General features: G+C 42.6%; 1 protein-coding gene and 1 long non-coding RNA gene across 3 annotated transcripts; one reads left to right on the top strand and one right to left on the bottom strand.

Moving 5' to 3' along the window:
* Positions 1 to 501: 501 nt before the first annotated feature.
* CIMAP1C (ciliary microtubule associated protein 1C) lies at positions 502 to 25,317 on the bottom strand. 2 transcript variants are annotated; one of them, XM_083712245.1, is made up of 5 exons: positions 25,063 to 25,317; positions 6,208 to 6,377; positions 5,070 to 5,180; positions 4,319 to 4,432; positions 502 to 1,641 (listed from the first exon to the last, which is right to left on the bottom strand). In XM_083712245.1, exons 1-5 carry the CDS (start codon positions 25,173 to 25,175, stop codon positions 1,157 to 1,159), a joined length of 993 nt encoding a protein of 330 aa, XP_083568371.1. In that variant the 5' UTR covers positions 25,176 to 25,317; the 3' UTR covers positions 502 to 1,156. The 2 variants fall into 2 exon arrangements, with proteins under 2 accessions (XP_083568371.1, XP_083568372.1); XM_083712246.1 differs by having other exon boundaries at positions 25,025 to 25,317.
* Positions 3,529 to 6,438, top strand: LOC310831577. Its single transcript, XR_014557911.1, has 2 exons — positions 3,529 to 4,228; positions 6,203 to 6,438. It is a non-coding gene; the product is annotated as an uncharacterized lncRNA (long non-coding RNA).

Genomic DNA, 25,317 nt, shown 5'->3' on the forward strand with positions numbered 1-25,317 from the left:
GCTCACCTCGTGCTAATATAAGAATTAGAGACCCAAGGGGTGTGTGTGTGTGTGTATAGTTCTTCATTGTTTCACTGTTAACTGCATTTCACCTCTTGGATAGAATGCAGAAAGGGAAATATTTGTTTTCTGTGTGAGGTTCATGTGGCCTGCATTTTACAACCTGATGTACAAGACTGATGTGAAGTGCCATAATTTCACCACCAGCAGACAACAAGACAAATAACATACTTGCTGGCAGGAGACAAACTGTAGCAGAACAGAAATGGTGCTGCATGCAGCAAATAAGAGGTTAGGATAGAAAACGATACCTAAGCAGCCCAGTCTCACTCTCCCTTTCATACATTGAATCACCTGGGTATGGAGTGGGAAGGGATGCACAGAGATCATGAACATAATCAATGTAGCCTACATTTATCAATTGAGAGCATAATGAATGTGGTTTGATGATAGGCATGTTAGAAGGTACATTAGTCATCCCAAGCTGACAAAATCCAAAACTGCGATCTAAATTGGATTTATTTATTTATTTACTTACGCAAAGCAAGTAACATGCAAGCAAGTTACATAAATTCACTCTTTGGAAGGCTCTTCAATATACACTGGTAAAACACAATATTAAAAACAGCTCTCATTTTGCATTTCATTCTCAGTGTAAATAGAATAGTAGCAAGAAAAATAAATATTTATGGAGCTTTGTAAAAAAAAAAAGGTAATACTTATAAAATTATAAAACTGTTTCTTATATGAGCAAAAAGAGCATCTTAGCCTTCTTCCCAATAATCTTCTGCAACAGAAAGCGAATTAAGTGGCGGGGTGAGAAACACTTCACCCTATGCTAGCCAGTTCCTTAGAAATAAAAATAAAACACTAGTAATGCACACTGGAAGGAGGAAGAATAGAGAAAGGATTTTGCCAAGAACCAAGGCAGACCCCCTGCCTCACAAAGGAGGGCTTTCCTAAGTCAAGAGCTATCTAGTCCCCCTCCCCAATTACCTGACCCTGGCATAGCCCAAACGTGTTCAAAGTTCATCAGAATCTCTCCCTCTGAAACAAGCTATTTACACCTGCTTCCTGAGACTGTGTCACAATGGAATTATTTGGAGGTGGGTCTACCCAAAGGGGCAAGTCACCTCTGTGGCCTGTGAGTCCTCCCTCACTCTTTGAGTAAACAAACTGGAGGTGTGCCATGAGAATACTCAGAGTGACGAATCCCAAGACTGAACCGTGGGGCTCTGGGTTTGTCGGCGGTGACCAGCTCCGCATTGTAGTCAGGGGGTCCTGGTGTATAGTTCTTGCTGGAGGAAGCAAACCTTTGGGAGATGCTGTAGGATGGCTGGTGGCACAGGTAAACATCTGGTTCAGGTATGGTATACATTGCCGGGCCAGGCCCTCTCACCAGGTCTTTAGCATAGCCCCACACAGAGGCACTGGATGCCATTGAGAGGCAGGGAGCTGCAGGTTTGACAGGCAGCTTTGGACCCAGTGTCTGTGGAAGGGTGTATTGGTTGGGTGCTGGGTTTGGGCTGCTCACCCAGTAGTGCGTTCGAAGTCCCATAGTGTACGCTGGTGCATTCGACTCTTCAAGTGGGTGTATCTTCTCCACGTAATACTCATTTGGGGCAGGCGTACAAGATATAACTGCAAGCCAAGAGCAGATAGGTGACACCCCTCACTTGGTGCTCCCCACTGTCGAGCATGTGGATAAACCTGTGGGTACATCATATTCTACAGGAGCACAGGAGGAGGCAGGAATGATGGATGTAAAATCTGACAGGTGAGAAACATTGAGGCTTAAAGAGAAGGAGCAATCTGCCATGCAGGGTTTGTTTGTTTTTTAAGTTGCTGTTTTACGTGCTAATGTTAGGAGTAAAAAAAAAACCCACTTATTGATCTATTAGTAGATCCTAGTCTGCCATTGATGTTTCTCAAACGAAAGGGAAAAGCATTCCCCATGTATTTGCTACAATACTCTGCTCCTCCTTGTAGATGACAAGCCTTGCATATTCTCTCTCTCTCTCTCTAAATTTGAGAATTCTATTTGTTTTTAAGCTGAATCATTTGTAAACTGTTGTGACTTTGAGGATGTTGGAGGAAGAGGCAGTATCCTCCTTGCCTTGATTGAAAATCCCCCTCACTTTTTAAAATCATGGCATTGTCCTCCAATCTCCTCTCCTAGCAGCCTTTCCAACTAAGTGCATCACCTGTGGAGTTAAGAGTGCACTGCTATTAATCTCTTCCATGACATCTTCCCTTGCAATTCACTGTCATTTAGTGTTAATTCCATAGGTACCCTCCAGACTACTTCCTAGATTATGACTCTAAAGCAACATAACCCTCTTGTTTTCCCTTATGCTGTTTTTGGTGGCTCTCCTTTCTGTCCGTTCATCAGCCACATGCTCAACATCTTATGAGAGCCAGTGTGGTGTAGTGGTTAAGAGCGGTAGTCTTGTAATCTGGGAAACCAGGTTCGCGTCTCCGCTCCTCCACATGCAGCTGCTGGGTGACCTTGGGCTAGTCACACTTCTCTGAAGTCTCTCAGCCCCACTTACCTCACAGAGTGTTTGTTGTGGGGGAGGAAGGGAAGGAGAATGTTAGCCGCTTTGAGACTCCTGAAGGGGAGTGAAAGGCGGGATATCAAATCCAAACTCTTCTTCTTCTTCTTCTTATGGTCCCTTGGCAACAGGAAGATGAGACTTCCAGCGTGATTGACCAGAATGTTGCAACATGATTGCTGGCAGGAGTGAGACCTTGTCAGCATATAACACCTGTGCTCAAATATCTGCATTGGCTGCTGATTTGCTACCAGGCCAGGTTCAAGGTGTTACTATTAATATATAAAGCACATGGAAGAACCCTTTGCCTAGAGGACTGCCCTCTGTAAAGTAGGACACTTAGACACCCTAATGGTAAAAAGTGTTTTTCAACCCAGTTGACTTGGTGGAACATCAATCAGGAAAACTATATTTCCCCCAGTTCCTTGAATGCCCCTTTACCCAGAGCAGCCCCACTCGGTCAAGGCCAATAGCTGGAAAGCAATAGGGATCACACACACACACACAGAATGAATGGAGGGATGGATGGGCGTCACAGACGCTTTTAAACTACACTTTGATATCAGCCCAGACAATCTCCCACATCAAACAGCCCACTTAGGTAAGGTCTCTGTACATAGCTGGTTTTTCTGTCTGGTTCTTGTCACCCCCTACTCAGAAATAATTTTTTTATCAAAGAGTGAATAAACTTTTACAGCCTAGGGATAACACTCCCATGCAGTCAACCTTCCAGGGCCTGCAAACCAGTGGGGCTGGGACAAACAGTGAGTGTGGCTGATAAAAAAAGAGGGTGAGGCCACCTGTCTCTTTTTCATACGCTTGTCTCTGTAGTGCCAGATCTAGGGCAGTGCAGGCTGTTCCCCTGCTCAGGGGGCTGAGCCAAGGGAGCATAAAATAATAATAATATTGGTAGTAGCAATAGTAGTGGTAATAATAATAATAATAAGGGGGCATAAAATAATAATAATAGTAATAATATTGGTAGTAGCAATAGTAGTAGTAGTAATAATAATAACTAATATTTATATTCATGTGGGTACCTACTGAGAAACCCCATTAAAAAGCAACTGTACCAAAAGGAATTACTGTGGAAATAAAATATATTGGGGGAAGTGCCAAATTTTGTCCTCACTTAGAAAACCATATTACCAAAGTCTACCCCTGCTCTCTGTCATTCATACACAAATCCACATGCATGCAGGTAAAAGGTAAATGTAAGGTAAAGGACCTCTGTAAGTCCAGTCAAAGGCGTCTATGCGGTGTGGCGCTCATCTCGCTTCAGGCTGAAGGAGCAGACAGCTTTCTGGGTCATGTGGCCAGCATTCTGGTGCAACGGGACACTGTGATAGAAGCTAGAGTGCATGGAAACGCCGTTTACCTTCCCACTGGAACAGTACCTTTTTATCCACTTGCACAAGTATGCTTTCAAGCTGCTAGATTGGCAGAAGCTGGAACAGTGCAACGGGAGCTCACCCTGTCTCAGGGATTCGAACCACCAACCTTCTGCTCGGCAAGCCCAAGAGACTCAGTGGTTTAAGACCACAGCTCCACACATAATGCTCCCACACATACATTTTCATGCATAAGACACCTGCTTATTCACTCACACTCATTCTTTTTCTTTCCCTCTCTTGCATGTTCAGGGATTGACCAACAAGCCTTCTTTGCACAAGGTGAGAAAGAAACATTTTCATCACAAAATTGCACAGATGCCACTCCAGCCCCATCTTGACCATCATAGTATCTCTCATCTTTCAACTTACATGGCCGCTTTCTCTCTTGCACCATGCGGAATGAAACTGGTCTCCATATCCCTAGACGGGAAATGCTTGGGTCCACATAGTAGCAGGGCCCAGGACTCTCCGTGATTGAGATCACTTGCAAAGGAAAGAAGAATTGTCTGCATGAGGCATGGTGTGGATTCTGAGCTATTTAACTTGGTTGCAATGACTGACTTCCTGTCTGATATCAATTAAAGGCACCCACTAGCTAGATAGCAATGAATATGTTAAGCTCCGCCCCCTGCACATCCATTCATGTTATCCTTCAACATGGCTTAAGTGTAGATCATCCTCTTCCCACTAAGGTCCGCAGCTGTACAACTGAGAACCCTGATTTTGGTGCAGCCATAATTTTACTATGAAGGGCCCTAAATCAGCAGTATAAGACCCTCCAGCCCTTGCTGACTACAACTCATATCATTCTTGACCATGCTGACTGGGGCTGATGGGAGTTGTAGTCAAGAAACAACTACATTAGCCACCTACATGCAGTGCCATTGATCCAGTTGGAATGGAAACTTTGGAAAGCCACCCAGCTCTTGATCATGGATCATCCAGGTCCCATCAACTGTGGCCCCGATAATTAGAGAGTCCCAAAAACACAGGTTGTCAATCTCTGTTCAAATGTTTTGCCAGCAAATTTAACAGTTGTTTAGCCAGCTTCACCCTGTGGGTCAGTTAATGCTGTTGGGAAAACCCAAATAACACAAAATCTAATTTGTCAGCATCTTACATCTTTCACTGGATTTCACACGCATTGTGTAGGCTGGCTCAGCATACTTGGTGAAGTCATGGTCCTTAATGCCAGTGAGAGGCTGCCTACCATACTTCCCAGGTCCTGGCCCTGCAAGCGAACCACAAGGAGGGAGGGGGATAAAATAATGGGAAGACAACCTGGAACCATTAGCATTTGCAGATTATGAGCTGCCACACTGGGTAATAGTAAAAGGGCAAAATGGAATAATATATTGTGTTGAATAATATATTGAATAATATATTGGGTTGTGGAGCTACAGCTCTCCAGGTGTTGCTGCACTGCAACTCCCATCATCTCTGACCATTGAAATAGACTGGCTGGGGCTGATGGAAGTCCCACAACATACTTTTCTTCTCCCTCTGGTAAAATCTCGCTAGCCTTGGGCCAGGATATTTGCATTGCAATAGGAAGTGAGCATTACAAGGCACCTGAATTCTTCTGTGGCTCGGATTATAATTCAAGCCAGAGAAGATTTCCCATTTTACTCAACTCCCTATGCTCTGCCTGTAATCTCCCAACCCCCTTCCTTCATCCCCTTTAAACAAGCGTTACCCTGGTAGGACAACAGCAGTGGTGACATACCAGCCACAGGAAAAGGAAAACAAAAGGGGGAAAAATATTATTATTAGCCTGACTCCCTCCTTTGGCAATCTTCACAGAACTCTAGCCCAATGGTTGCCATAAATTTGATTTGAATTAATTTTATAATGAAATGATTTTAGAATGTTGTATTATTTTATTGTTGTTAGCTGCCCTGAGCCCAGCTTCGGCTGGGGAGGGCAAGATATAAATAAAATTTATTATTTATTATTATTTATTAACAAGGAAATATGCACTGTCTCGCATGCTAGCAGTACTCTTGGAAGAAAGTTCTGATGGTGACTGAGAAACGTAGATCAGTTTCCTTCTTTGGTTTCCACAAGAACAAAAAAGGAACCCTGAAGGATCGAGCCAGTCAGCCACCGAGTCCAGCATCCTGTTCTCACAGGGGCTAACCAGATGCCAGAGGGTCTTTCAACAATGCTGCTGAACACATCCAGATTGGCAAAGATATGGGTACCTCTGTATTCCTGATCTCCTTCTCTCTCTTGCCCCATCTATTCCCACAGCTCACCTTTATACTTGGCACTGATGGACGCATACTGCTTCTTGATGGCCGGCACTCTGGCTGGATGCTTAGAGATACCAGAAAGACAACTAACAGGCTGAGCTGCACCTTTGGCTCTTGAAGTTAGCATTGGAGTGTGCCCACTGCAGTGGGGAGTCGTATGTGTCACCAGTGCTCTGGGGAATGAAAGTAAATGAATGAATGCAAGTCCAACCTGCAATAAAATGTTGCACCATGGAGTGTTGCAGCTCAGGGTTCCAGCTACTCCGTTCTACCCCACCCCAAACAGTATTCAATTTCCACTAAGTATGCTAAGTTCACATTGGGCTATTTGGGGAGGGGGGAGTGTTCTCCTCTAAGGGATCCTATCCTATCCTACCTTCAAACCTTGCCGTTTTCTCCAGGCTTGCTGAGCCCTCCATCTTGCACAGATGGTGCTGTTTTGGCCACATAAGGACCATAAGTGCTAAAAGAATGGAGATTGCTGCTTGTTTGTGTGATTTAAGGGCATGCCCCTAGGCCAGGGTAACCAACATCCCAAGAGCTTGTTGGACTCCAACTCCCATCAGCCCCAGTCACCATGGGATAGAATCATAGAATAGAATCATAGAGTTGGAAGAGACCACAAGGGCCAGGAAACACCATCAGAGCACTCCTGACATATGGTTGTCAAGCCTCTGCTTAAAGACCTCCAAAGAAGGAGACTCCACCACACTCCTTGGCAGCAAATTCCACTGTCGAACAGCTCTTACTTTCAGGAAGTTCTTCCTATGTTTAGGTGGAATCTTCTTTCTTGTAGTTTGGATCCATTGCTCCGTGTCCGGTTCTCTGGAGCAGCAGAAAACAACCTTTCTCCCTCCTCTATGTGACATCCTTTTATATATTTGAACATGGCTATCATATCACCCCTTAACCTCCTCTTCTCCAGGCTAAACATGCCCATCTCCCTTAGCCGTTCCTCATAAGGCATCGTTTCCAGGCCTTTGACCATTTTGGTTGCCCTCCTCTGGACACGTTCCAGTTTGTCCTTTTTTAAAAAAAATGATATTTATTAAGAATTTAGAGATTACAAAAAGAGAAAAAGAAAACAAACAGCAAAAAAATTAACAACATATACATTACAATATATAAAAAATAGACAGAAAAAAGAAAAAAAGAAAAAGAAAAATACAGCAATAACAATGAAAAAATATAAAATAAAACATACATCTAATATTCCATCTCTTTGTCTTTCATTTACTTGTTTCATCGACCTCCTCACACCTCCCTTTTTGTATTCTAGTTTAGTTATTTGTTTCAGCAAATTCCATCTTTCTCAATTTTTATTGGATAATTTATTTTAACAGTCTAACCTATCAATTAACTCTGCATATCCTTTTCATCTTTCACAAAATTCTGTCATTCAATTTACCTTAATTTATTTTAACCTTATCTTACGATAAAATACCTTAAATCCTAGAACTTAATACTAGTATACTAGGGCACAGAAGGTGCTGTGCCTCACAGAGTGGAACTTTAATACATAACAAATTTGGTTATTTATTTAACTGATATCTGTAACAACTTCAAACTCTATGTTTAAACCACACCTACCTCTACTAAAGTTGGATTAGGCCGCCAAGTGGCCGAAGTACTTTGAAGATTTTGAAGACATTAGAGACACTGAAAAGGCTGAGACTGAGATTAAATTCGGTCAGGCTAATATAATCTGTTTGAAATAACTCAGGTAACACTCCTCTTTTCCCCCCCCTTTCTTTTCTTTGTATAACAAATTGTAAATGTTAAAGCTGTAAACCCCCTGTTCAAGGGGCTGTATCTCTATGTATTTAAATGTGCCTAACAGTGGGTTAAACTCCTATCCACTGAGCGTTTCTGGAGAAGGAATTGATTTTTGATAACTTCTATTGTCCTCTAGATATTTTTGATAACCCTTACTACCCTTTAGACATTCTTGGGAGAAAAGATTGTGAGCCCTTTAAGGGAGAGATCTTGTACAAAAGGGAATACGGGAAAACTGGGACACAATGTGGGGAAAAGATGGGAAAAAAACGGGGGGGGGGACCCCAAGTGAAAGAAAGCCATCCCGACAAGAAGAGATCAAAGATCTAGATATTCTGTGGTTGAAAATTAAGGAAGAGTTTAAGCAAAATGAAAACCATATGGAAAAGAAAATGGAAGAAATACAGGAATTAATAGATAGGAAGATAGAGGGAGCGGTAGGAGAACTCTCTGCTAAAATTCAAGACCTATCTATTAAATCAAAGATATGTGAGGAAACTAACAAAAAAATTCAAAAAGAGATGAGAGAACAGAAAAAAGAAACAGAAAGGGTAAAGGAAGAAATGAGAGAAATGAACAAAACACAGGAACAAATATGGGATAACTTAGCGATGACAGAAATGCGACAGAAACAACTTCATCTTAAATTTAGAGGAATAGGGGAAGAAACTAAAGAGAATATAAAAGAAAAGATGATTAAGGAAATAGCTAAATGGCTAGAATTGGAAGAGGAAGAAGTGGCGAGTACATTGGAGAATGCTTTCAGAATAAAAAAAAGATCCCAGCAACACAGGTCAAAAAAACCCCTTGGGGACTGTTTGGTAATTCTAAACTCAATTGAGATGAAGAACCTAATATTAAAAACTAGCTATCACAAAAAACTGATAATTGATGACAGACCAATTATTGTACTCAAAGAAATACCAGTCAGGCTTTTACGTAAAAGGGAAGGATACAGACAGATTACCGGGGTTCTGAGGAGAAATAACATACAATATAGATGGGAATTCCCGGAAGGGATTGCCTTCTTCTTTAAAGACAAAAGATTTAAACTGACAGACACCAATGAGGTGGAAAAATTTCTGAGAAGGTATGAGAAAGAACTTGGCAAGGTAGAGGATAGGACAAGAGATAGAGAGGGAGCAAAGGAGGAAATAAAAAAGAGAAAGAGAGAGAGGAAGGAAAAACATGAGAGACAGGAGGGAAACAAAGCGGGGGAGGCGGAGGAAGAGGAAACAGGAAAGGAGGAGGGAGTGGCGGGGAGTGAGGAGGAGGAAGAGGAAAACTATTCGGGGAACGGGAATCTAGAGACATAAACTTGGAAATTTTAACGGATTAAACAGAACTTTGTGTTAACGATGTCATTAAATGTTATAACTTGGAATGTAAACGGTTTGAATGAAAAATCAAAAAGGAATAAAATAGAGAAAGTTGTGAGGAATAAAAATTATGATGTGATTTGCTGGCAAGAGACACATGTAGCTAAAAAACACAAACATATATTGATAAACTAAAGGTTAGGAGTAGAATTTATCAATTCGGATGTAAATAAAAAAAGAGGGCTGGTGATTTATGTGAAAGAGAAATGGGAGCCCAAAATAATATGTAAGGATACGGAAGGAAGGATTCTGGGGGTCCAAATTAACTACCAAGGGGAAAAATTTAACGTAGTGACTGTGTATGCACCCAACACAAACAAAGCGGAATTTTTCCAAAAACTGGAACAAGTGCTACTAGAACTAGAAAATCACAAATTAATTCTGCTTGGAGACTTGAATGGAGTCCCCGTACCAGAGTTGGATAGAAATGAGAAAAAGAGGAAAGGGAACCAAGGGAAACTCCCAAAATCTTTCGACAATCTTAAAGTGAATTTAGACTTAATAGATATTTGGAGATATAAAAACCCAAGAATGAAACAATTCACGCACTTCTCAGAACCTCATCAAAGCTGGGGTAGAATTGATCAGATATGGATTTCAAGAGAACTATCGATAAGAACAATGAAATGTGAAATCCAACCCAGAACCCTCTCGGACCACAACCCAATTGTATTGGAAATAAAAGGTAAAACAATAGGCCCATATAGATGGAGAATGAATGAATATCTATTCGAAATTGATGAAATAATAGAAAAGGCAAAAAACACCCTGAAAGAATATTTCGACACAAACTTGAATAAAGAAACAAAAATTGATATAGTTTGGGATGCGAGCAAGGCGGTACTAAGAGGATTTTTAATCCAACAGAATAAATATAGGAAAAAACCAAGAGAATCAAAGAAAGACGAAATACTTAAACAATTAAGAGACTGTGAGGAGAAACTAACAGCAGATCCAAGGGATGAGAAGACCAAACAAATTGTTAAAGTGTTACAGATAGAATATTCGACATTAATAAACCAAGAAGTAGAATGGAGAATTAAGTCAATGAAGCAAAAGTATTTTGAATCTGCTAATAAAACGGGGCGTTTACTGGCATGGCAATTAAGAAAAAGGAAAAACCAGAATATAATTAACAAAATCAAAATAGAAGAGGAAATAATAGAAGACCCCGGTAAAATAGAGGAAAAATTCTTACAATTTTATGAAAATCTTTACAAAAAGGAAGAGGAAGACGCTGTAGAAATAGAAAAGTATTTGGGAAGGAATAAGAAGGAGCAACTGACGGACGACGAAAAAACATATTTAAATAAATCAATAACAATAGACGAGGTTAAGGAAGCAATTAAAAAAATGAAGCCAGGGAAAGCACCAGGACCGGACGGCCTGTCACAAAAATACTATAAAGTTTTAGAAGAACATCTGGCTCCGGTCCTCCGTGATGTAATGAACAATACCGTACAAGGAGGAGGGATACCCAACTCTTGGAAGGAAGCCTATATAACGCTAATCCCCAAACCAGAGTCGGATAAATTAGATATTAGAAATTATAGACCGATTTCACTACTCAATAATGACTATAAGATCTTTGCGGAAATAATGGCCAGCAGGCTCAAAAAATATCTATCAAAAGCTATCCATAAAGACCAAGCTGGATTTCTACCAAATAGATATCTAAATGATAATGTAAGACATATAGTGAACGTCATCGAGTACTTGGAATTTAAGAGTGATACCCCTGCAGCCTTAATTTTTATTGATGCCGAAAAGGCATTTGACAATGTATCTTGGGGTTTCCTACTAAAGTGCATGCAGGGAGTCGGAATGGAGGGGCCATTTATGGAAGGCATAAGGGCAATTTACTCGGGACAGAAAGCCAAGATGATTATTAATAACAACTTAACTAACTCGTTTGAGATCACGAAGGGCACAAGACAGGGTTGCCCCCTGTCTCCCCTCTTGTTTATTATGATGTTAGAAACAATCACAAATAATATAAGGGAAACCCCGGAAATAAAAGGAATTAGTATTGGAGAGAAAGAATACAAACTAAAAGCCTACGCAGATGATTTGGTAGTAACATTAAGAGACCCAGTAGAGCATTTGGATAAACTTATGGAGTTGCTGGAAGAATTTGGGAAGCTGGCTGGCTTTAAACTGAATAAAGCTAAAACCAAGATGTTAACAAAAAATATATCGGAAGATCAAAGAAACCAGATTGAGCAAAAAAGAGGAATTAAAGTAGTGAAAAAGGTGAAGTATTTAGGTATTTGGATTACCACGAAAAATATAAATTTAGTGGAAGATAATTATATAAAGACCTGGAAGGAAATAAAAAAGGATTTGGAGATCTGGAGCCGGTTAAAGCTCTCATGGTCAGGGAGGATGGCAGTAATCAAGATGAGCATCCTTCCAAGGCTGCTGTTCTTGTTGTTTAAGGACTGGCAGAAAACCCTGTCCAGATTTATTTGGCAGGGAAAAAGAGCAAGAATTAAATTCAAATTGCTTACAGACCGAAAAGATAGAGGAGGGTTCGCAGTTCCAAACCTGAAATTGTACTATGAGGCCGCATGTTTGTGTTGGATTAGGGAGTGGATTGTGTTGAAAAATACTGACCTGTTGGATCTGGAGGGATTCGATGCTAGATTTGGCTGGCACGTGTACCTGTGGCAGGGTAAGGAAAGGGCACATAAAGGATTTACCAACCATGTCTTTAGGGGAGCGCTATTCGAGGTATGGCATAGAAATAAGAGACTTTTGGAAAAAGACACCCCATGGTGGCTATCGCCAATTGATATTATTACAACTAAGAAAACCAACATGGAAGGGCAAAGATGGACTTATGAGGAAATATTGATAAGATCAGATAAAGGGTGGAGACTCAAACCCTATGAGGAAATAAAAAACAAATTAACGACCTGGCTGCAATACTATCAGATTAATGCGGTATGGACTGAGCATAAAAAAATAGGGATGAGCGAGAGAAAGTCCAGATATCAGGCGGAAATAATAGAAGGGGAATCAAAACTCCTATCTAAAATGTATAAATTACTACTGGATTGGGACACCAAGGACGAAGAAGTGAAGGAAGTTATGACCAAGTGGGCCATGGACCTTGGATATAACTTAGAATTTGAAAGATGGGAGAAACTTTGGAACAAGGACATGAAATTTACAGCATGTGTTGGACTCCGAGAAAATTTACAAAAAATGATGTACAGGTGGTATATAACCCCTGTGAAATTGGAAAAAATGTTTAAGTCCGGGGACAAGATTTGCTGGAAGTGTAAATCAAAAGAGGGTGACTTCTTCCACATGTGGTGGACATGTGGAGAAGTGAAGAGGTTTTGGGGACTTGTCTATGATGAACTAAAAAAGATCCTGAAATACACCTTCCCTAAAAAACCCGAGGCTTTTCTCCTGGGAATGGTTGGGGAGGAGATAAGGCGAGAAGACCAAACCATGTTCCAATATGCAACGGCAGCAGCCAGGTTACTCTTAGCGCAAAACTGGAAAACCCCTATTATCCCAACTATCAAAGAATGGCAATCCAAGCTACTTGAATACACGGAGCTAGCAATGATGACACAGAAGATCAGGCATCAGAAAAATGTTAAATTCATTAACGATTGGAATAAATTCCTTACATATATAGAAAAAAACATAGGAAATATCAAAATTACAGTAGGTACAATATAAAATCTGAGAGGTACTGATTTAGATGGTAATAAGAAACCGCAGAGATATAAGGTTAAAATAGAGCTCAAACCGTGATGGAGGGAAGTCTTTTAATGTAAGTGGTATGTGTTTATTTATGTTACATGTGTGTTGTTTTGTTTGTTTTGTTTTGTTGTTTAATTTGTGGTGAAAATTAATAATAATAAAAAAAAAAATCCTAGAACTTAATACTTATTTATACATAACTCCTAAAATCATTTCTACTAAAGCCAAATGATTTCATTCCACCATTTTTCCTAATTCCCAAAGTAAATTTTACCCTAATTCCCCCCCAAATTTTTTAAAAGCTTTCTTCCAATCTTCTTCCAACGTCTCTTCTTCCTGGTCTCGGGTTATGTCAGACCTTACTGTCCATTCCATCTAGTCCATCAACCTGGTAGTCTTATGTCCGAGGCTCTTAAGTCTTTTCCATGTCTCTTTTGCGGTTCTTCTTCTTGTTTATACCAGCACTTTGCCTTGTCTTTTGTTGGTCTCTTTCTTAATTTCTTTCCTTTCTCATTGAGGAGTAGGTCTCGGGGAAACTCCAACCCCAAAATATCTCCATCTCCCCTCAACAGATCAGCCCATTCCCCACAGTCCCATTCCCCACAGTCAGCCGGGTAGTCCAGAAAATGTTTAAATGCATGTTTCAAAGTCCCTCCAAAATTAAGGACCCCCACAACTCCAGACCCCCCCTGGCCCACTCCAGGTTCAATCTTCAAAAACAGCGGCTTATGCTCCTGCAGGGCCTCGGTTCTATCCATTTGTGTTGCTTGAGGTTCAGCAGCAACCTCCTCCTTTGTCTTCTGCATTTGCACTTGCCCTGTCAAAACAGGTTCCTGGGTTGGGTCCTGAGTGGTTTCTATATAAGTATTCACTGTTTGTCCAAAATTTTGAACTGCCACAGTCATCAAATTTATCTTCTCATGCATCTGCTCCAGCAAAGCGTTTGTCTTGCAAAAAGCAAGCACCAAAGCTTCTTCTATATCCATTTTTGTTCAAGGTCAGAGTCTGGTCTCACGATCCTTATCTCCACAGCTGTGAAATCCCCAGATCGACTCCAGCAACAATTTAACAAGCTCCCTCTAGAGGGAACAATTTCCATTTGTATCCATCTTTTGAAGGCAAGTCCAGCAAAAGAAAGTTACTTTCATTTTTTGTTTCTTTTAAATGCAAAAGGTAACTTTGGAATCAATTTGTTTCTCTTCTTTAACTATCTGTCAAAGAACATTCCATTCACAGTTGATGGGCTTCCCCAAAAGTTTCTGTCTCTGACACCCCGTTCCCAGGTTTGAGACGGTGGAAATTTATCTTTCTTTACTCTCTCTCCGCAGGCTTAAACAATAAAAATTCCCCCTCTTTTCCCCTGCTTCCAAGAGGGGTTTGGTTGCTTAAAAATGAAGGAAATTTAGGTCTTTATATACAACTTTCCAGACTTTGGCTTGCACAATTTTTGCTTCAGTCTATATACAAAAAGCGGAAGGCGGACTTCCTGTTTAGACCTTCCCGCTTCAATGCCAAATTAAAGTCTATCTTAATCCAATTTTCCGTTCTACTCATGGGTACTTGTTTAGAGTCCAATTGTCCACAGGAAAAGGTCAGCGCTCTCCGGCAACGGCTGTGCGGCTTCACTCCTTAAAAATAGCGGGCGATTCAAGACACCGCGCTGCTCACCCCACGTCGCTTCGGATCCCCGAAAAAGGGGTTTCCCTGCAAGTAGGGGAGGCGCTCCTGGTGTCAGCCGAATCCCACGTTCCCAGGCTTCCTCCGCCTGGGATTTTTAAGGGGTCTCCGCCTTCACCGCGGCGGCAAGACCCGATTTTCACGGAGCGGGTTCCTCTGAGTCAGAGGAATTCCGCCATTGCCGATGGCACTAACCCGGAAGTCTCGCGTTCCAGTTTGTCAGTGTCCTTCTTGAACTGTGGTGCCCAGAACTGGACACAGTACTCCAGGTGAGGTCTGACCAGAGCAGAATACAGTGGCACTATTACTTCCCTTGATCTAGATGCTATACTCCTATTGATGCAGCCCAGAATTGCATTGGCTTTTTTAGCTGCCGTGTCACACTGTTGGCTCATGTCAAGTTTGTGGTCAACCAAGATTCCTAGATCTCAAGCCAGGTGTCACCCATCTTGTATTTGTGCCTCTCATTTTTTTTGCCCAAGTGCAATACTTTACATTTCTTCCTGTTAAAATTCATCTTGTTTGTTTTGGCCCAGTTCTCTAATCTGTCAAGGTTGTTTTGAAGTGTGATCCTGTCCTCTGGGGTGTTAGCCACCCCTCCCAGTTTGGTGTCATCTGCAAATTTGATCAGGATGCCCTTGAGACCATCATCCAAGTCGTTGATAAAGAAGAAGAAGAAGAAGAAGAAGAAGAAGAGTTTGGATTTGATATCCCGCCTTTCATTCCCTTTAAGGAGTCTCAAAGCAGCTAACATTCTCCTTTCCCTTCCTCCCCCACAACAAACACTCTGTGAGGTGAGTGGGGCTGAGAGACTTCAGAGAAGTGTGACTGGCCCAAGGTCACCCAGCAGCTGCATGTGGAGGAGCGGAGACGCGAACCCGGTTACCCAGGATTACGAGACTACCGCTCTTAACCACTACACCACACTGGCTCTCAGACCGGGCCCAAGACAGAACCCTGTGGCACCCCACTAGTCACTCTTCTCCAGGATGAAGAGGAACCATTGATGAACCCCCATTTTGGGTTCGGTCAGTCAGCCAGTTACAAATTCACTGAGTGGTAGCATAGTCAAGACCGCATTTTACCGGCTTCTTTACAAGAATATCATGGGGCACCTTGTCAAATGCCTTGCTGAAATCAAGGTAGGCTACATCCACTGCGTTCCCTTCATCTACCAGGCTTGTAATTCTGTCAAAAAACGAGATCAGGTTAGTCTGACATGACTTATTTTTCAGAAATCCATGCTGACTATTGGTGATCACAGCATTCCTTTCTAGGTGCTCACAGACTGTTTGCTTAATGATCTGCTCCAGAATCTTCCCTGGACTGACTTGGCGGTAATTATTTGGGTCCTCTCTTTTCCCCTTTTCGAAAATGGGGACAACATTTGCCCTCCTCCAGTCTGCCGGGACTTCGCCTGTTCTTCAGGAATTCTCAAAGATGACTGCCAGTGGTTCTGAGATCACATCTGCCAGTTCTTTTAATACTCTTGGATGCAGTTCATCTGGCCCTGGAGACTTGAATACATCTAAACAAGCCAGGTTTTCCTTAGTTATTCTGGGCTGTGTTTCCTCTGCTGAATCATTTGCTCCAGATTCTTCAGGTCGGGCATTGTTTTCTTTATCGGAGAAGACTGAGGCAAAGAAGGCATTGAGGAGTTCAGCCCTTTCTGTGTCCCCTGTTTGCATTTCACCATCTTCTCCTCTGAGTGACCCCACTGTTTCTTTGTTCTTCCTTTTGCTACGAACATACCCATAAAAGCCCTTTTTGTTGCTTTTAACCTCTCTAGCAAGCCTGAGTTCATTCTGTGCTTTAGCTTTTCTGACTTTGTGTCTACACGTGCTCGCTATTTGTTTGAATTCCTCTTTGGTGGTTTCCCCCCTTTTCCATTTTTTGTACACATCCTTTTTTAATCTTAACTCAGTTAAAAGTTCTTTAGATAGCCACCCTGGCTTCTTTAGGCACCTTCCATGTTTCCGTCTCATTGGTATTGCCTGAAGTTGTGCTTTTACTATCTCCCTCTTAACAAACTCCCAGCCATCATGAACTCCCTTTCCTTTTAGTATTACTGTCCATGGGATCTCACCCAGCACTTCCCTAGGTTTTATGAAGTCGGCTTTCTTAAAGTCAATAAATTGAGTCCTAGTATGCTTGGCTGCTCCTTTCTGCTGTATAGTAAAGTTCAGAAGAGCATGATCACTCGCGCCTAATGATGATGGGAGTTTTAGTCCAACAACAGACAGAGAAGAGCCCCTTTGCAGCCCCTGCACTGCAAGGGCTGAGGGAATGAGGGTGAATCCAGAGGTCTGGGTGCCTTTGTTTATTTAAACCAGGAATGGGAGGCTCAGCCCAGGAGCCACATGCCACCAACCAGACCTCTCTCTCTCTCTGACCATTAGCACTCTCTCCGGGTCACAAGCCTCCCTGCCCCTGCTTTGTGCCCTCTTCAAGTGCTTTAGCCTGGCTGGAAAGCCTCCTGCTTTCCTGGATGAAGATGGGGGCAGGGGTAGGTATAGAAACTTGGGGGGTTTGTGGAGCTGGATTATAGCCTAATGCACAAAGAGTCCCTCCTGTTGCTCCACCCACTTTTTGTACAATCAAAACTTTATTAGCAAAGCCAACAGGCCACAGCTATACAAGAATTAAAAATAGAAATAAGGATAGAAGGGAGAAAAGAGCAAGCAAAAGGAGGTCCGTCAGATGAACAAGTCTGTCACTCAGATGGTGGCCCTCAATTTCATAGCTCTTTCGATGTACCTCGCGACCTTCTCTGTTATCTGACTATCCGTATCAGATAAGAGGAAATACAGTGTGATGTCTGGTGAACGGCCGGGGTTGGAGAGAATGAGTGGAGTAATAATCTCATTCCTTAGGTCTTTGTAAAGGGGGCAGGATAGGAAGACGTGGGACACTGTTTCCGTGTTACCATCTCCACATGGGCAGAGTCGTTTTTCAAATGGAGTCTTTTGGTAGCGACCTTCGAGTACGGCAGAAGGGAGAACATCCCATCTAGCCAATGTAAAGGCACGTCTGTATTTTGGGATGGTTAATTTAAACAAATATGAAGCTGGAGAGTCAAAATGAGAAGGGGGAAAGTAGGTATACCATGGGCACAGTTTCTTTAAGATAGTCAGGTTGTTTTGCCGTTCAATGTCTTTCAGGCGCTGGCCTATTAGACTCTTTGCTTTAATGAGGCCCATTGATAGTAGGGACTGTGAATGCAGACCGCATGTAAGAAGTTTTTGATGCACAGTTTTGAACCACTTGCTTTTGTGGGGGTCTTGCATTACTAGAGGCAGTAGACCAGGTGGATTTAGATTAAGACGAAGCCAGTAGTTGAATGTTCTTTGCCAGGTCTGAGTTTCTACAGATGGAAGGCAGGCCTCGAGTCGTAATGCTGCGTTTGGAACACAGGAGGGGACGCCGAATATCTGCCTTAGGAATTTAGACTGAACAGTTTCAAGACTGGAGCAGTGGTTCCCCGTCCAGATTTGTGCCCCATACAGTAACTGCGCCAGAGGTTTGGCTTGAAAGACTTCAAAGGCTGCTGGGATGTATCTGCCCCCCTTCGTATAAAAGAAGCGAGACAGCATCTTAATACTTTGAGCTGCTTTTTCTTTGGCACATTTTTGATGGACATCCCAGGACCCGGTCGACTGGAAAACGATACCCAGATATTTGAAGGCTTTAACCTGTTCAATTGTCTGGTTATCCATCCTCCAGCTGTACTGTCTGTGTTTCCTTGCAAAAACCATAATTTTGGTTTTCTGATAGTTTATTACCAGTTGCTCTCTCCTGCAGTATGCTGAAAATTCACCTATGAGCCTATTTAAGCCTATTCTTGTTCGAGATAGGAGTATCGCATCATCAGCATACAAAAGTACTGATATTGATTTGTCAGCCAGTTTGGGGGCGTGGAAGTCCAGAGATGACAAACAATTAACCATATCATTGATGTAAAAGTTGAATAAAACTGGGGCCAAGATGCAACCTTGCTTGACCCCCTTGCAGACAGGAACTGGTCCTATAAGATGGCCATTTGACGAAGTTCTTACATGCAGCACCGTGTCTTTATATAAACAGCTGATCAGAAATAATAGTCTTTTGTCTATACTTGATGTGCTCAATTTATCCCAGAGTCTTGCACGTGGAATTGAATCGAAAGCAGCCTTTAGATCGATAAAGGCTGCATATAGCACCCCACGGGATTTTTTGGCATATTTGTCAATTAAATAGGCTAGGGTGAAGCAATGGTCTATGGTGGACCTGCCTTGCCTGAAACCCGCTTGCTCTTCCGCTAGAATAGCTTCAGTTTCGAGCCAGCTAGTTAGCTTAATATAAAGATGTTTGGCATATAGTTTGCTGGGTATAGGCAGAAGACTGATTGGTCTATAACTCGCCGGGTCTGGCATAGGTCCTTTTTTATAGATTGGAATAACTATTGCCTCAGTCCAACCATCTGGGAGTAAACCCGTGGAGTCGATCCAAGAAAATAAAGACGCCAGCAGGGGGGCCCACCAGCCAATGTTGGACTTCAGAAGTTCGGCAGGGATGTAGTCATTCCCTGGGGCCTTGTTGTTCTTTAATTGTGCGATTAAGTTCTCAACTTCCTTTACAGTTACTGGTGGCCAATGAGGTAGGTCCTCCAATTGAATACATAATTTGTAGTGTTGGGCTTCCTGGTCATAGAACAAAGATTGAAAATGGCGCAACCACTCCATTGGTTCCACTGTACAGATGGAATTAGTACGCTCCTGGTCCAGTAGACCAGATATGGTTCGCCAAAAGCAAGTAGTATCTTTCTCGTGCGATGCCTTAACCAGACTGTGCCATGCGGCTCTTTCAGCTTCCAGTTTCTTTCTCCTTAGTAATTGTTTGTAAGACCTTCTCAGATAAATATAAACATTAAGTAGGAGGGCAGTCCCTGATTTCCTATATCTCTGGTAGGCTGTTCTCATTTGTCTCCTTGTTTGCCTGCACTCCAGGTCAAACCAGCTAGCTCCGTCCTTTGCCCTCTTTGTAGCGGCGCTATGTATCACTGTTGTTAAATGGGATTTCAATCTTTCCAAAAGTAATTTAAAGCGTTCCATAATCGCATCTACTGAATTGCCTGACACAATAGCGGAGCGAATAAGCTTTAACTCCGCTGACTGAAGAAGGAGGGTTAGATTTTCATTCAGTATTGGGGACCATTTGAGTCTTTTGGGAGCAGGTATACCCAAATTTACAGAAGGTATATATTGTGGCTCGGCAATAGAATAGTCAAAAGGCCGACCTGCAAGCTCTAAAATTAGAGGTAGGTGATCACTCAGAGTATTGTGGCCCACTTGGAACTTCCTTACAGAGCTGTGAGCAAATCTTGAGATTAGAATATAATCTATAACGCTTCCCCCAGCCTTGGAAAAATGGGTATATTCCCCGGGGCGATCCCCCTCTATGTTGCCGTTTAATATCAGCAGTTCCCTCCGTCTGGCAGCCTGCACTAAGCAGAGACCTGAAAAATTACTTCTTCTATCTTTGGACAGTCGTGTCGCACCAATATCCGTCTGTTCTTCAGGGTCCATAAATAGGTTGAAGTGAGTGTATAGACTGTTGTCATCTGTTCCTATACTAGCGTTAAAGTCTCCACACACAATAGTCAGGGCAGACGGGTAAGTAGATTCGAAAGGCTCTAAAAACGCCTCTAGCTCAGCCCAAATAGCCTTGACCGCGGGGTTTTTTTGGCCTGGGGGAATATAGACATTGACCAGCAAAAGAGTAGTTCTCTTGAAGCTAAGTAGAGCGGCTGTTGCTAGAGAATTGCAGCTGGGTAGGGCTGTTAGAGAATGCGCCAGCTCCGTGGAAATGAAGCAAGCTAGGCCACCACTAGATCTGCCGCCCCTTAAAGATGGAGAGGCAGGCAGGTAGTGGCAGTTATACCCATTGAGAAATATAGGGTCATTCTGCCATGTCTCCTGAAAGAAGATGATGTCAAATTGCTTAAGGTAGCACAAAAATTGTTGGTTGTTTTTCTTGGCGTGCCAACCCGCGATATTCCAAGACAGCACTTTTAGGCCCCGGGCCCTTCGGGGAGCTGGATCTATGTCACCACCACGTCCAGCAATTCTTTGGTGTCTAAAAAAACACACCCATTGGCTCTTTTCGAGGATGACTGCTTGGAGAGAGTGTAATGATCCTCTCTTCTTGGTGATTTGGGGCTAGATTTTGGAGTTGGGGGGGAAGCTAATTCATTCGGAGACAATTTAAGATAGGTGTGCCAGGCGCTTTGAGATTTCACACCTTGATTTGGTCTTACTTTATTGTACATCACAGGGGGCTCTGATTGTAATTCCACGTCTACACATTTAAAGGTGCCTCCCACCGTCCTCCTAACCACTAGACATTTGGGAGATATGGGCTGCACATAAGGGTCCTTCATTGTCTCACCTTGGTCATCCTTTTTTTCTAGTCTGCTTCGAAGTAAATCAAGTCTTTTCAGGATCTCAGTTTGAGCTGGAGAGTGCAGTGACCAGAATCGCTTTATCAGTGAGAGTTCTTCCTCCAAAACGGAGTCCTCACTATCACACGTTGAGAGGCCAGACGCCAGTTGGATGTGGAGCTTCCTTTTTTTCATTTGGCACTGTTTGATGGAGATGATCCTGCTGGAAACTATGCTTTCTATTTTGATGGTTTTGGTGGTTGTTTTTTTCCCTTTTGTGAACTTCCATTCCTATGCCCTTGGGCCCCATCAGAGAGGTTAAAGGTGCTCTATTTTCAAATATTCTTAATAGGACTATTCTTTCTTTTTTGAATAGGTTTTTAGCTCTAAAAATAAAGCTGGCCAGACTATGATCTAAAAAAGTAATCAGTGCTCGTACCGAGCAATCATCTTGATGTAGATACTCTATAGCGGCTATGTCAATTGCTTTTACTACCCCCGGTAAAATGCCACTTATGATGGACAAAAAGTGGTCTATACGGTCCGACCCTGCATAAAATCTAGGCGGTTTAGGGTAATTAGCAAAGACAAGCTTTTGTGGGATTAGGACTAAACTCCATTCTCTTTTGGGACACAACATCTGTCGAGCTTGAGAGGAGTGGTTCCCCTCAATAGCTTGGGTCGCCAGCTCACCTCTGTCTACAGATTCTGTGCTGGCCATAAGAGGACTCTGGGGCGGTATAACTGTAGATGGATTAGTTCCTTTGTCCCAGCTCGGTGTTGGTTCTTCAAAGCTTGGTTTAGATTCTTTTGTGAGTGTATCTACTTTACGTGTCTCTTTGATGGCACTCGAGTTGGATTTGTTTGTTCCATTTGTAGAAAGGGATGGAAGAAGGTTAAAGAGCTTCTGCCAATATTTTTTACAGGTACGGTGAGTTGTCTTAAGCCGCCTTAGGTTTTTCATATTTTTGCTTTTCTTCATCTTAGGCTCGGCTTTTTTCCTCCGGGGTTTGCTGGGGAGTGGTAGATCCGGGCTGGCTAGGGGATTTGTATTCTGGACTGAAGCGCTCACATGTTGTTTGAAATTATCCACTAGGGTCAGGAGAAGCCCGTTTGTTATCGATAAGAAATTTTTGACGTTAAGGAGATCCGTAGAAATCTGGTATATCTGCTCCTGAAGATAATCACCCCGCATTTCTGTTCCGCTGTCATTGGCTTTCAACCAGTGGGTTGAAAGGTTGCTTCCAGGTTCCAGCGGTGACAAATGAGGATTAGCATCAGGTGTGTTGGCTGTATTAGCCTTTGTAGCATTCTCTGCTATGGCAAGTTCTTGGGCCAAATTTGTTGGATGGTTTGTCCTCTTGTTGTTTGTTTGCAAGTCCTTTAGCTGTGTTGACCAATCCAACACTGTGAGTGGCAAAGGCATAGCTACCTCTAGAATACTCTCATTCTGAGTTCTCTTACTCGAGTCTTTTTGAGGAAAGTAGCTGGTAATTTTACTTTGTCTCCTTCGGCGCTCCATCGGGCTCTGTGGTGAATTAGGCAAGATTCCTTGGTCCTTGTATTTTTTCCTGGTGAGGACCATAGTGGGTATGTAGGTATATATGGATATATGGTAGGGGGTGCTTGCTTAACGGCGACTTATCTTTTGTTCTAAGCTGGAGTAATCAATAGCAGAAATGCCGATTTGTGGAAGTTGCCTCTAGACCTCTCCAATCTCTTCAACTTGTTAGTTTCTCCAGCAATTTACATCGGGGCTTGTGAGGTATCAATCATTTAAAATGTTGGAAAATATTACTGGCCCTAGGCTTTCATACTATAACTTGTTTCTTTTAAAATTCAACTAGGTCTTTCTCCCTCATTCAGCAGCCTCACGGTGTAACCGGTAAAGTATCTAGGCAGTATAACAAAAACAAAAGTCCCTTGGAATAATTATCGAGTTGAACTTGCCTTGTGTTTCTTGGAGTTGTAGCTGCTTCAGTTCCTTCCTTTTTGTTTTTTTTTATGGATAAAAAGCTCGGCGTCCTTCCAGGGGAGTAGCTGACTCCCCCGTCTGCTAATTACCAGCTCCGTGAAGATAGGGCGGCTTGCCGAACCTCTTTTGGATAAAAATAGGCCTTTGGCAGTTAATAAAAAAAGATAATAGTTTAAAACTACTAAGCTCAGTTTAAAAAAAAAACTTTAAAAGTGCTAGAAAATACTGATAAATCTATATTATCAACGCGGAGCACAAAATAGAGCTACCACCAACGACGCCATCTTGGGTTGATCCACCCACTTTTTGTCTCTAACCCCATTCAACACTGATACATGGCCCTCAGATGGTTATCAAATATGGCCCTTGCACTAAAAAAAAAACAAAGGTTATCCACCCCTGATTTTACTCTAAAAAAAAAGGTTATCCCCCCCAGCCTGCCTTTCAACAACAAGGTCCCCAAGGCAGCCCAGAACAATTTAAAATGAACAACATGGAATGAAATTGCAACCATAAAATATGCAACCATAAAATACAAGCAGCTCAAGCAACAGTAGCACGATCCCAAACAGCAGAAGGAAAACAATAGAGATGATTAATAGCAAAATAGCCATGTAGAAAACACACCAAAAGAAACATGCAAGGGGAACCAGCAGGCAGGAGTTGGGGAAATAGTTTCATGTGTGTTGATAGCATTAAGCAAAGCCCCAATAAACAGCGCTTAGTTTAACTATGGAACTCCCTCCCACAGGAGGCAGTGCTGACCACCAACATGGATGGCTTTTAAAGAGGACTGGATAAATTCACAGAGGAGGATAAAGCTATCAATGACAACTAGTCAGGATGACTATGTCCTGCTTCTGAATACCAGTTGCTGGAAACATGGGAGGAGAGTGCTTGGATCCTGCTTGCAGGTTTCCCACAGGCATCTGGTTGGTCACTGTGAGAACAGAATGCTGAACTAGATGCCCTTTGGCCAGATCCAACAGATTCTTATGTTCTTACGTTCTTATTTGTTGGCAGCAAAGCACACTCACCATTAATGTGTGGAATTTGCTGCCACAAGACTTGTTGAACCTAGGATAACTCAGTTGGTGCAGCATGGGACTCTTAATCTCGGGGTCATGGGTTCGAGCACCATGTTGGGTAAAAGATTCCTGCATGGCAGGGGGTTAGACTAGATGGCACTCATGGGCCTTCCCAACTCTACAGTTCTGTGATTCTATGATGGACGAAAGGCTAGATAGGGATCTCCAACCTTTTCAGTAACATGCATTTGGGGACCCATTTCTTCATCATTGACCATATATTTGCATGGTGGAAGTATTGGTGGAAGTCCTGACCCACCAGCTGAAGACCTAGATGGCATTGAAGGGGGAGTATTTATTTAGCTAGTTGTTTTCTTACATTTATATCCTGCTTATATTTGGCATGTAAGCTGCTGCCTGCCCTTTTCCAGGTACCAAAATACTGATTCCAGACATTCCAAGCATAAGTCTGACCTTTCCTCCCTGGAAAACCACAACTGTGTCCACCCCAATCAGAGAGCCCTTCAGGATAGAGGAGCAGAATGAAGGGAGCACCACCTCCAGAGCATGAGACCAGGCCTGATCCCTCACCCTGAGCACTTTGGAGGGGGTGGGGAATAAAACTTAAATACATGGCACAAAAACAATGCCTTTTGTCATCTCCTTGTTAGTGGCATGGTCTGTGGGGCAGCATCTGGAGAATACAAACAATTTCTTCTGTGTCTTTCTAATTCTTTGGAGGGGCTGCAATGCCACATTTCTAAGAGAGGTGGCAACTGGCCTTTGCTTCCTAACCCTAATCATGCTAATACACAGCAAACAAAGGTCTTAGGATTTCAGTTACCAATCAAAGTAGTAATTGGTTGTGTCATTCACCCATACCGCTGATGCTGCTTCTCTGGATGGAATGGAAATCTGGATGTAGATTTCAAATAAGGAGTGGGGATGTTACTCAGCTTTCCAATTCCTCCTCTACCCCCTCCTTTTTGGAACATAAACAATGCTCATGTTGCAATTCGCTCCCAGGTTGCCCAGGTGATGCTGATGCAAGTGTGGAACCAGACTTGTTTATTTCCATATTACCATGGTTCTGGCAGAATACTCTCCCTCCCTCCCTCCCTCCCTCCCTCCCTCTCT

The sequence above is a fragment of the Podarcis gaigeae genome (assembly GCF_964106915.1).
Source record: "Podarcis gaigeae genome assembly, chromosome: 14".
NCBI classification, from domain to species: Eukaryota; Metazoa; Chordata; class Lepidosauria; order Squamata; family Lacertidae; genus Podarcis; species Podarcis gaigeae.

Excerpts from the sequence above, each read along its gene's own strand:
- CIMAP1C (XM_083712245.1), bottom strand. The coding sequence starts at position 25,175 with ATGTTCCAAAAAGGAGGGGGTAGAGGAGGAATTGGAAAGCTGAGTAAC. Across the intron at positions 5,181-6,207 it reads CATCAGTGCCAAGTATAAAG|GGCCAGGACCTGGGAAGTAT; the intron begins GTGAGCTGTGGG and ends GTTCGCTTGCAG. Across the intron at positions 1,642-4,318 it reads GCAAGAGAGAAAGCGGCCAT|TTATATCTTGTACGCCTGCC; the intron begins GTAAGTTGAAAG and ends CTTGGCTTGCAG.